Source organism: Bombus huntii, chromosome 14, assembly GCF_024542735.1.
Source record: "Bombus huntii isolate Logan2020A chromosome 14, iyBomHunt1.1, whole genome shotgun sequence".
Classification (NCBI taxonomy): domain Eukaryota; kingdom Metazoa; phylum Arthropoda; class Insecta; order Hymenoptera; family Apidae; genus Bombus; species Bombus huntii.
This window is the reverse complement of record NC_066251.1, coordinates 10,952,713-10,964,958: the sequence shown is the minus strand read 5'-3', so window position 1 is coordinate 10,964,958 and position 12,246 is coordinate 10,952,713. Positions and strand designations below refer to the sequence as shown.

Here is a 12,246-nt window from a genome sequence, read left to right as displayed (position 1 = left end):
GTATTACTTTCATTAAGAAAATAAATTAGAATGATGTGTACTAGTTTTTGCGAATTCTCTGTTTCCGAAATAAATTGGACGTGTGCCTATGGAGCATCAAAGTTGCTCGATGTTCGGCCGAAGGCAATTAGAGGGAGCCTTTTGTGACGGTCTGCTTTCATGCAGGAACCCGGCAATTTTCGCTATATTGACGAGGATAAAGCCTGGTCCAAGGGAAACTCTTACGTGATTTGCACAGACGAGCCGCCCGCAAATTTGATTTACGATTAAGCGGAGGTCGATAGATAGAAATTACTTTCCGCGTATCACCGCGAAATTTTGATCAAACGCGCGTTCAGCTCGTTTTCCAGAAATTATTATACATTAATCGAGGATAGTGAATTGTACGGTAATTTCCCTGATTATAGGCAGCCAGCGACCGATAAATAGGCCAAGCTCTTGCGTAATTTTATATTACGTCGTTTTTGAAATTATCGATACTTAACGAAGTATTATTTACAAAACCACATTGCCTTTAAACTGTCCATTCCCTTAATTAGTATTTAATCTTTAATAGTGACAGATTTTAAAAAGATCGACAGGATGGTAAAAAAAATGGCAATAAAAAGCCATAATTAAGAATATTATTAATTTCATGGATAAAATTGTTTATCCGAAACGAGAAACTAGAAAGTTAACGAGTAAAATACAATTTTCGACAGATTCTTCCTTCGGCGACATATTCTAGCATTAAGTTTGAGAGGAAGATCTTTTATCGTGGAAAGCGTGATGCGAATGCAAGGAACACGCGCAAGCAACGAAGCTCAATAATCTGAAACGATCGATTCGTTAAGACAGAATGATTGCATCAGCGGTTCTTGATGAAGTAAGTATTAGCAAAGAATCGAGGAGCCTTGATTGCAATCTTCTGTCGGCCGTCCTCCCTTTTCTCGTCGATCGGGTCAGTTTTACAGATTGCTGAGTAGAAGAATCAATGGTTTTATGATTCGGCCGGAAAAATTATTGACAAAAACAAACAGGGTTCACGAATCGTATCGAGCTTTCGTTTTCATCGCTGCAATGCAACGTTTCGTTTTTTTCGATAGATGGAACCGTTATTCTATCTGAATGTGTATATGATCTGAAACTTTAATTTGTATTTAATAAATTTGTGGCTCGCAACTTGAATCAAATTTAAGTAGTGTGATTTAATTTGAGAATTATAACGTATAAAATTAACGGCCCCTACTTCAACGTTTTCATCGGTACGTCGAAGGATAATTGAGGTAAAAAACGTCTTAATTACCATGCTGTATTGAAATTCGCCAATTGTCTTTGCCATTCCAAATCGACAAAAAGTAGAATCGTTACGATCCAGCATTAATTCCTGAAAGAGAAGCGTTTGTAAAATTCTTCAAAATTAGATAATTTTTAAATTGTAATTGCACGGTTTTACAGTTATCCACCTCGAGATATTTAGCCTCGGAACGAAGTTTACCCGATAAATTGTCTGAGCGCACTTCAGATCAGAGTCGAGATGGTACATGAACGGTTAAACGATCAACTCGAAGGTCCACAAGATTGTGGCGATATATTCGAGCATAAAGCGGCGTCAAAGCCACGCGTTTGATCCCCGTGAGATAAGTTTGATCGGACTGTTGCCTCGTCCCCGAGTCCTCGCTAAGTTCTGTTTATGCTCGATTCACACGTAAAGAGGATCCTTGGCGCGAGAAAGGGAGAGAACGCCGTTCGAGGGCGTTTGCACGCGTGAATGTTCTCAGTCGAATTCTCGGGTGTTTGTCGAAACAAGGCAAATATCGTTCCGCCTGGAACTTTATTCGCTTGGTGAATTCATGAATCTTTCAGCACTTGCTGCCGCTCTTCTCTTTCGACGGTGAACCCAGTCGGCGTAGCGAGCGCCGTTACAGACCCGCGAATTATCGCGTCGCTTTTTGCCACTCTGACGCGCTCTTTCGCCAACAGAGAAAAAGGTTACGGAGCTCTTCTCGACGTATGATTTTTCCAAAGGCTGCGTTTCTTCCGTTAAATCAGGTTAGACACGTCACGGAGCGCTGCCTTTTTTTGTTAAGTTAATACAAGCTTGAGAATCGCTTTAATGAAATGTTTGAAAACTCATTATTTAAGTAACGTTATTTTGAAACAATTAAATAATCTCGAACATATAATTTCTGAGTCAATTACGCCGACATTTCTTCGAAGAAACGTAAAGATTCTGCATTTACATTTATGTACACTAAATTATCCCCGTTCATCATCATCATCATCATCATCATCATCATCATCATCATCATCATCATCATCATCATCTGTATTAATATATATATATATATATTATATGCATATAAACAACTTTTCTCATAGTATCTTATATATGTAATTGAAACTGAAATAATTTTAAAAGCAAATGCTGTCAAATCGTATCGTAAAATTTTAATTTACGCAGATTTGATCATCCTGTAGGAATGGAGATCAAACGGGTATACGTGAAAATGCGCACCGAGTTCGGAAAGCAATGCATGTTCGATGTGCATGGGCCGCAAATGGATGCCATTATCCATCCAAACCCTACCGATATGAACGACTATATCAAGAGGAGTCACTGTCACGTCGAGGTGCAGCACTCGAAGCAATTGGCATTGCACGAGGTTAGGTTGACGTCATTAAAGAGATTACGGTGCTGGTCGAACTGACTTTGGTTTGATGTATTCAGCGCATCTGCATCTACGTGTGCACCAAACTGAATCGACGTCACACACGCGAGACCTATACCTTTGTTATTGATCTCGATATAGGATTTCCTTTTTCTGTTGGAAAATGGTAACGCTACGAGCGATGTAACCTGAGCCACGATCTCATTAGTTCTTACCTTGCATGAGATGATTAACGAGCCTCGCTTTAACCGTTTTATTAACGACTTAAGCGACGCCTGACATTTTGGCTAGTGTTCCGGAAATTCGGTGAAAAATCGAAACCAATGCTAGGGGAGGAATCTGTTTGTTTTTCACGATTGAATTTGTCAATAGTTTCTGTGTCAATATTGAAAGATGAGATTTTTGGCAATGAATAGATGAAGTTGTATAAGGTGTTTTACAGGGAATAGCTCAAAAGGGAATGAAATACTTCTGTGTATAAGAGAAAGCAGGGTAAACAGAAATTGATATATTGAACCGTGAGAATAAAAATATTTTAACGAATTATACCACGATAAATTCGAAGCGTGAGCTCGATACTCGTTATTATGTCCGTCAATATCCCGGGTAATTTATTCAATTTCGTTTTCACAGAGCTTAAGAACAAAGTCGAGATAAAGTTTGACAATGTAACGCGAAAATTTCGCGAACGTTTCGCCTCTGTAAAACAGGCAACTGAATCCGTGGATCGGATATGTTTTGTGTTCGTGTTTTACCGGGTTAAACATCCTTATATTCCTTATTTCACAAAAGAACGAAAACAAGCGTAAAAAGTCCGAAGGAGCAAGGGAAATCCAAGGAAGCGCGAAAACTGAAGAATCAATATTGTTTGTTACTTGGAAAGTTACAAAGAAGTTTATATTTATTCCAAAAAGTCTATGCTCGTTCCCTGTTACGATAACAAAAACGGTATCAACTTGTTGAAAGCATTCAGTCAGTTTGAAACGACTCAACGAAGGCGCGCAAATCCACCGAAAACTTTGTTACTTGAGGCATCGAGCATGCAATTTTATCTGAGACTATAGTTTTCCCGGCATCTCCAATAACACATATAACCAAGCAGGACGCAGTTTTATCAATAGACGTTACATCGATCCAATCACAGGTGAAAAATTTCAACTCGCAATCAGTCGTTCTCCATCTGTGCGTTTTTCAAATTCAAATATGTTTCTTCAAAGCTGACTAATCACGATAATGTTCCTTTGAAAAAGTTTCATGTGTTTATAATCGGTGCGGAGTTAGCACAAGGGTAATCGTTATTCGATCGTGTCGAACATCGTATTATGCATACTGATTAATCGGCACAAGTGTACGGTTGATAATTTATCTATTAACAAGCATGGAATGCTAGGATGCGCGTGTAATATCAATTAGAGTGTTGAAACGATTTTTCCATGAAATCGCTACGTTTGCACGATACATTCGTGAGAAATCGTGAAGATGTCACATAAATTATTCATTGATTGGTTGGTTGGGTCGAAAGCATCTTTCGATTTGCCTTAGATTTTCTAGATTTTCTTCTCTGGCGTAACTTTCGTCGAAATGTAGGTTCAAACGGACAGTAAAACGACGAAAAAGAGCGGAATGTTTCACTTCGAAGGCGGATGGCCGAAGGATATCAATCCGCGAGACGAAGAAACCACCATGAGGTTTCGACGAAGGATCGAAAAGGACGACAATTGGGCACCGAAGCTACATTACTTGTTTCAGGTAAATCATTAGTCCACCGAGCACACTAGAAAATCGGTGGGTCATTAATCAGTTAACAGGAACTTCTATATTTACGAAAGTAAAAATAAAAACAAATCTTTAAATTTCATCTTATTTATTCGTTAGTGTTTTGTTCTTGTAATTTATTTGTTATTATTTATTAGTCGTTTATTTGTTAGTCATTGAAGTGATTTCATTCTCCGAACAGGCGATAAGATTTTCATATTAACTGTCCTAAGTGGCATCGATTCTTATTAGGATCGTAGAATCGTTCAACTTTTGCAACTGTATTGGTAATTAAGAGGAAGGTTAAATTAAATTTTCTCGCAGATGATGGAGCACTATGTTCTTCAGAATGGCACGGTGAACATTCACGAATATTATTTCGACAATATGATACCAACGCCCTTGGTACAGCCTTTTGGCTTTAGGTGAGTGACGTTAAAATTAAATCCGATTTAGCTCCTACATATCACACGACTTGATCTCTCACATAATCAATAACTCTTTGTCGATCAATTTCCTTTGTACTAATCAAAAATCTTTCTAAAATTCTTTCGAAAGCAACTTATTAACTTTCTTAAACAACCAGAAATTAATCTTTCATATTTTTATTATACGTATTATAATTCTGCAACTAAAGTTTGTTATAAAGTTGCAACTAAAGTACATTTTTTAAGCTATGTTTACCAGTATAAAATTCAAGGAGAATTAATGACATAACTTACGATATTCGCAACAGCTTAGACAAAATCTCGGAAGTTCAATAACGTGGACCAACCTACGAACAAATTTATATTCCTTATAAACTTGATTAACGTATCATTGCGATAAATCATCCCCTTAAATCGATCCCTACTCAGTGATGATTTCAATCTTTAGTTTTTGGGGCTTATCTGGCGCGGTTTGTCATTCGATCGCTGTCGTGCCAGAAATGCAAAGGCGGTGTAATATTTGAAACGATTATTTTCTGGAAATCGCTTTTCAGAACCGTGAACTTGTACAATGATCCAGAGACACCGAAGAGGCCGGTGACCAATATCTCCTGGTCTCCGGATTCTGGCAGCAGGATAGTGGTATCTTACTGCTTCTTGGACTTTGGGAGGGTGCCAGATTACAGTAAAAAGCTGTACATCTGGCAGGTCGGTAGGTAGAAGAAAAGCTTCACTATGCTTTCCTATCTTAGCCCTCCGGCACCATTTTCGCCGCATTAGGAAGATCATGAGGCATTTGCATCACTTTGCATCCCTTAGCATAGGTCGTGTAGATTGTAGACACTCACGATAGGGAGGGAGGAACCGTGACGAGATACGAGCTCTTCCGGATTTCAACCGCTCGGATTCTTGCCTATCCGCCGGTTTTTAACCGCTAGACCAATAGCTTCGACACATAATCTACCGTTGGGTATCGGTCTCTTTGTGTCGCGCTATATCGTAACTAAGGATTAATTACGCCATTGTATTCGTATAATCTCGATAAAATTGTTTGCAATAGTAAAAAGAATTCTTCGACACGAGTTGAAAAAGAACACGAAATAACATATAATATGTTCCATTCATAAATATCGTATCCATCCACATATACCGATGAAAGAGCGTAACGTGTATGAAAGTCACGCTCCGACATTTAAATCCAACTAGCTCGGTCGACGCGGCACGCAAAGATTCGTCACGATGCGGCTCAAAAGAATTGATGAAAATCACTCGAGATAGCAGACTTCTTTTTTTTTTCTTCCGCATAATCCGGATTATGAAACGCTTCTGTCATCCTACGAACAGACAATCCGAACGAACCTTACATGAGCCTGCAGCCTCCTACACCGTGCGTGTGTTGTGAATTTAATCCTCGAGATCCTTCCGTCCTTGCCAGCGGTCTTATGACGGGCCAAGTCTGTAACTGGGATATCAGGACCGGGAATACGCCTGTACAGTACTCTAATTTGCAATACAGTCACAGGTAAGCGACGACATCGGACAAAATTCCAAAGACTTCTCCTGGACCTTTAGTGTTCGTTCGTCGGTGAACATTTACTCGAGAGAATGTTTTACTCCGAGTCTTAATATCGAGAAATTTCTATGTCTCCGTTGTTTATCCGTAAACCACCGTAACTCGAGTCCGCAGGATGTTTTTCGTAGGTTTCATTTTGCTTTGTGTCGAATGTGTTTCTAGTGCGAAGGTTCCCTTTATTGAGTTTCGCTTCTATCTTTATACCGAGCAATATAGAGAATGTTCGCAGAAACGATAGCTTCGGTATCTTTGCTAGTTCAACACGTTTTTAATTCGACTAAGAAAACGGAATTTAAATAGAAATTCGTTTAATCTCTAAATATTATAACGACTAATTTTTCAGGGAATTCGCGAACGCGGTGAAGTGGTTACCATCGAAAAGTAATACGGAATTTTTCTCGACGTCGACTGACGGTTGCGCGATGTGGTGGGACACGCGACATCTCCAACAACCAACCGAAATTCTCATGATCGATTTCGAGAATCCAAACGAGCCAAACATGGACCACGCGATCGGTGTTTCATGCCTGAATTTCGGCCCGATGGTGGGCGCCAAATTTATGTTTGGTTTGGAGAACGGCGTTATTTTAACGGGATCGAGAAAAGCGAGATCGAATGCAGAGAAAATGGCGATTAGGTTCACAAGCCATTTTGGTGCGGTCAAGTCAGTCGATCGAAATGTCTTCAATCCATCGATATTTATGACCGTCGGGGATTGGAGAGCTCGAATCTGGGCGGAAGACACCAGAGAAGATTGTCTGCTTTCCACTCCGTATGTTAGTTTTCGCGTGTTATTAATTTCATCTGTTCTATTTTACATTAAGTACATTAGAGGTACATTAAGAGGACATTCGTTGTCGTATTTAATCGTAGAATTTTCTACTTAATTTTTCGAATCCTGATAACGGAGACAGCAAATTTGGAAATTCACTGTACGAATTAAATATTCTTTCAAACGACGCCATATTGGGACAATGATACAAGATCCTTTTAAAAGATGCGATAAAATCCTTATTTCGTAAATTTGACTTATGTAATTGTTCCACTAATAGATTCTTACGAGAATACCCAACGGGTGGCTGCTGGAACAAGACAAGGCACTCTGTTTTTTACGTAACGACTGGCTCTGGACAGTTGTTAGTCTGGGACATTCTTCAAACTCTTCGGGAACCAGTTTTCACGTTGCAGTTATGCGATGAAAAGCTAACTTCTCTCGCGCCGTGCGAAGAAACTGCTCTTTTGGCGATTGGCAACTACGTCGGTAAGGTATTCCTGGTCGAACCAACGGATTTCTTTCAGTCGTTCGACAAAAAGGACAGAGGTGTCCTTTCAGAGGTAAGCGTACAGCCTATTCTTTTTATCATTATTTAGCCAAATGCGCCTTATCAATGACGAGATTCTTCCGAATAACGCGAAATAAACACAAGATTCGCTCTTAAACTTCCAAATTGTATCTCCAAATGTCTGTTGCACTTGCAAGTAACGATAAAGTTTTTTTTTCTTTTTATTTTCTATGTGGTAGTTAAATAACACGCGTAATTCTTTTTATATCGTAAACATTTTTGTTAGTTTGAGAAAAGACGATCTTTTTACCAGTGTTTAGACAAATGCTCAAAAATTACGAAGGCAGTGGATTCACGGTTAAAGGAAATCAAATTGACGCAGAAGATGGCGGCTGAGGATTATAATGAGGTTAAAATCAAGAACAAATTTAAGGGGCCAAAGAAAATATCGGGAAAGGCGAAAGGCAGGGAGCCGAACTCTAAAATGATCAGGGATCGAGAGAGAACTGTATATAAGGAAAAGAAGAAGACTCGAGACAATGGTTTGCAGATTTCAGAGGCCGAGAGAAGATACTTTGACGCTGTACAACAAGTAATGCAGTGGATTCAATATTCCGTTATCCGTCTCAACTTTCTATAAATCTTAGAATGTTGACGTTCGGATTTCTATAGTCTTGATATAACGAGATTTCTACAAAGCGGTAAACGTGATAAACGAGTAGAGACGAAATTGGTCGATCTTACTCGAATTATGGTTTTTAGCGGAAAATTGTCCGCGAACTGTGACTCAAATCTATTTTAAAAGTTAAAAACTATCGAATATAACTCGTGCGCGATAATTCAGAAAGATTTCGAAATGAGAAAATAAACTTTCGTCGAGTGTCAAATTTATTAGCGCTAAACTTTCGGATTAAACTCGTACTAAAATAATTAGATTCATACCTTTTAAAAGCAAGGGGATTAAATTTATCATGTCGGAACGATGTGATAATGAAAACCTTTTAGGAAAATGAGACCCCCATTGATATGCGTAACGATGTCGAAACGAAACGCTTCCAAAAAAATGTAAAAATGAAAGTTTCACTCCATTCAAGCGAAGAATGAAACCTTGCGTCGAAACTCGATTTAAATGAAAGCTAGAAATAGGAATCAACGTCGTTTTGTTTTTGAATTTAGCATATAAGACTAGAAAACGCCAAAAGAGTGGATTGACTATTCTTCATCGAACATTTATCTAAACGTTATTCGTTTGTTAGGGTGTGGAAGCTTACGCGCTTGAGACCAACCCAGACATAATTCCTGTTGTACATATATTTGCCTCAACGAAGAAAACCGAAAAAAAGCGAAAATCCTCGCGACCAGCTTCGGTCAGTCGCGGTCGCGGTTCCGTCGCTGTCGAAACGAAGAAGACTGCAAAAAAGATTGTGTCAAAGGAGCCCGTTGGAATTCAAAAAGCGGAAAGACTAACCTGGAAAGAACCGATATCCCTCTTTGAACTATCGGTACGACGTTCGATACAATCGATGAGGGAGGACGTATTACCGGATCTCAGTTTAAAGATAGACAAGAAGACAAAGAAGAGGAAAAAGCGCAAGCGACTCTTCGTGCTGCCACAGACTTGCGAAGGGGAGATTTGCAAACCGAAAGTCTGTTGCTGGAGACCCAGCATGGGAGGGAGAAGGGAAGAGAAACCGAAAGAAAAGAAAAAATCGACTTTAGACAAGGATTCTACCGTTTCTATTAGATCCTCGACGGATAGGCGGAGACGCCGTAGGATGAAAGGCGATGTGCTTAGGGAAATGCGCGCTCCGCCTACGCAGCTCTGGGAGGATGTCTTGAAGGCCAAGGCAGAGATTCAAGTAGCTAGAGAAATGTGGAAGAGGCGCACTATCCGATTGTCCGTGAAGGTCAGGTAAGATGCTATTGTCCAGTGTACGGTTGGTATTTTGAACAAGCAATTTACTTTCACTAAAACCGAGGTTTTCGTGTCCGATGTCACGCGGTTATCAAAATTGTCAATTTTTTCTCGGACAATCATCGTTCTACCATGATAGTAGAACGTAAAAAGAAGAGATTTTGATCTGGTTCGTGCATCAATTACAAGTGATTCATCAACACGCGAATTTTGCGTGATACATGTAAAGTTTGGCTCTTTTTGTTATGCATAACGTGCTATTTGAATTGTTGATTCATGAGAAACTTTTATTCATTCTTTTCTCAGGAAAGGTCGGAAACATCGATCTCGGGAAAAAGTTAATCGAAATTTCTTTCCTGTTTTCTCTCGTGCTTTTTACGAACAAGTTTCGAAATTGCAGGATCCGTAGAAAAATACTGATTTACACTTTTCTTACATTTTTCTCGAAGTCAAAGGGAAATTAATCTTTCCGCGTAACAAATTTGCATCGACTTTACATGTAAAGCAACAATTCCGAATTATAAGTGATATATATGTCGGGTTCACATTATGATTAGGGTTAGGGGCGTGAAACGAATCTTCATTTGGATTACACATTGTTGTTATGCAATAGAGAAGACATTGACTAGCGCAAATACGATTATTGCAGAATTTGACAAGTAACCGTGGTAATTAGATACTCCAGAAGCTAATGATAATGATCCTAGGTTCAATAACGAATCCGCGGTCAACGGGACAACAAAATACGCTTTCCTCCAAAGTCCAAGTTGTACTCAACTTGCTTATGTACGGTACAAGTATTACTGGACTAACTCTTTGTTAAAACGTGGAATATCCACCGAGCGTAAAGGCGCTAAGTAACTCGCTAATACGACCTCACGAGAGAATGACGACTTTCCGTCACGATGATGCTGCAGAGGAAAACTATGATGGAGTGTGTCTAAGGACACGAGATCATCGGATTCGTGGAGAGATGCCTTCATTCGGAAAGTGAGGAAAATTGACGTTGCTGTTAATTGGTCAATTTCCATGTTGGTGGTTAGAGAAGGTGGTTAGCCGCCCTTGAGGGAAAGTTGCTAGCGGGAAGCGTCGTTCGTGAGAAAAATAGATTTCCCCTATCTTCCCGTAGTTGGAACAAAGACTGTTTGTCTGTTTGAAGGACTTTAGTTAACTAAATCCTAAGATTTATAGCGGCTCTTCAGGCTAGCCGAACATGTACTGTGAAGATGCATCTACATTTGGTAATCATCTTGCCCGAAGAATAGGGTCTGTGTGTGGCGAGCCACGGGACAGAAACCGTTGGAATGTTTACTGTCGCGTGCCGCTACAACTATTTCTTTTAAGGAGAGCTATAGAATTACTCCATCCCTATATTAGGTAAAAACGTTCATCTCGTGACCGCGGCTACGTTCAGCGACTTGTTGTCGCCTCGAGCCCAAGCTCATTATCACAAATCTCGAACAATTATAATCGAGTTAAGTTATAGAGGCTAAAATATTGGGGGTTTTCCGAAGAATTCCAAAGGAAGGCCCCGGTGACCTTTCATCTCCGACATATACATACCGATAATACATACGCCAACTTGATCGCAAAAAGATGTTTATCAAAATTTGTAAAACTTCGATTTTTTTTTGCTCAAAATTAGGAAGCGACGTCCCAGAAAAATAAGAGTGGCAAAGAAATCTACGGCAGATGAACCAAAAGAACCAGGCAAAGAAGAGAAAGGGGATATAAGAATGGAGGAACTGAAGGAAGAAATGGCGAAAGTGAGAAAAGCGAAAGTACCGGATCCTTGCAGCCCCCCGCCAGTAAAAACTGCCGAAGAATTATACTCAGATATCCTTGGTACTACCGCGCCACAATTGCAGAAGGAGAGAATCGTAGGCAGAGATTACCTGGAAACGTACGCTCGTAGAAAGGCCAGAGTTTATCCACGAATTTCGGAGTTCGGGCAAACGAAGTGACTGCCGCATCGGAACGATAGCACTCTACATTAGTGGTAGCTGTTAGTACTTTGCCGACTGGAAAAATACGAAACGATAGTACTCGATGAGTGACGATCGATTTTCAGATTTCTTAATGACACGTTCCTCCTCGATTCGGTTCTCGATGATCGAAGATGGATCGCAGTCTTAGACCTAGTTTTATCGATAACCGTAGATTTCGGTAGTCGCTGTACATTTTGACTTGGCAATTTTGCTTAGATACATTAAGCGATTTGCTCGTTAATAAACCTTGTAATTTAGAATGACGTTTCTTTTATACGGTGTAATTTATTTTGGCCGATGTGGAAGCGTGCCAACCGTTACATGGCCTCTACTTGCTAGATATTTATCGCGTTACGTTTTGTTCCTCAAGAATTTGAATTAAATTCCTTGCGATTTTCCTTCGTTTTTTTTCATTCCGTGTAAACGCGGAATAGTCTCGTGCTCAGAGAAGAATAGGGAGAAAATAATTTGTACTCCTCCTCGATTAAACGATAGACGCTGCGTTAGGGAATTTTATTATTAATAAAATAATTACGATTAGGAGTGAGAATATTAGGTTTGTGTATATACATATAATTGTAAGAATTTTATACGTGTACTGTACGCAAAATAAAATTAAAGAACCGACTTCCAATGATATTCCTTGATTTTTT

General features: G+C 39.6%; 2 protein-coding genes across 6 annotated transcripts in view; one reads left to right on the top strand and one right to left on the bottom strand.

Moving 5' to 3' along the window:
- LOC126872810 (furin-like protease 1) overlaps positions 1-12,246 on the bottom strand; it is a 230,889-nt gene that overhangs the window by 55,554 nt on the left and 163,089 nt on the right. The window lies entirely within an intron of this gene.
- LOC126872811 (dynein axonemal intermediate chain 2-like) lies at positions 926-12,220 on the top strand. Of its 2 annotated transcripts, none has more exons than XM_050632994.1 (11): positions 926-1,265; positions 2,461-2,645; positions 4,239-4,400; positions 4,731-4,831; positions 5,389-5,546; positions 6,179-6,356; positions 6,751-7,179; positions 7,460-7,742; positions 8,004-8,282; positions 8,947-9,602; positions 11,251-12,220. In XM_050632994.1, the coding sequence occupies exons 2-11, from the start codon at positions 2,463-2,465 to the stop codon at positions 11,567-11,569; spliced, it is 2,748 nt and encodes a 915-aa protein (XP_050488951.1). In that variant the 5' UTR covers positions 926-1,265; positions 2,461-2,462; the 3' UTR covers positions 11,570-12,220. The 2 variants fall into 2 exon arrangements, with proteins under 2 accessions (XP_050488951.1, XP_050488952.1); XM_050632995.1 differs by having other exon boundaries at positions 2,444-2,645.

Excerpts from the sequence above, each read along its gene's own strand:
- LOC126872811 (XM_050632994.1), top strand. The coding sequence starts at position 2,463 with ATGGAGATCAAACGGGTATACGTGAAAATGCGCACCGAGTTCGGAAAG. Across the intron at positions 4,832-5,388 it reads GTACAGCCTTTTGGCTTTAG|AACCGTGAACTTGTACAATG; the intron begins GTGAGTGACGTT and ends ATCGCTTTTCAG. Across the intron at positions 6,357-6,750 it reads AATTTGCAATACAGTCACAG|GGAATTCGCGAACGCGGTGA; the intron begins GTAAGCGACGAC and ends CTAATTTTTCAG.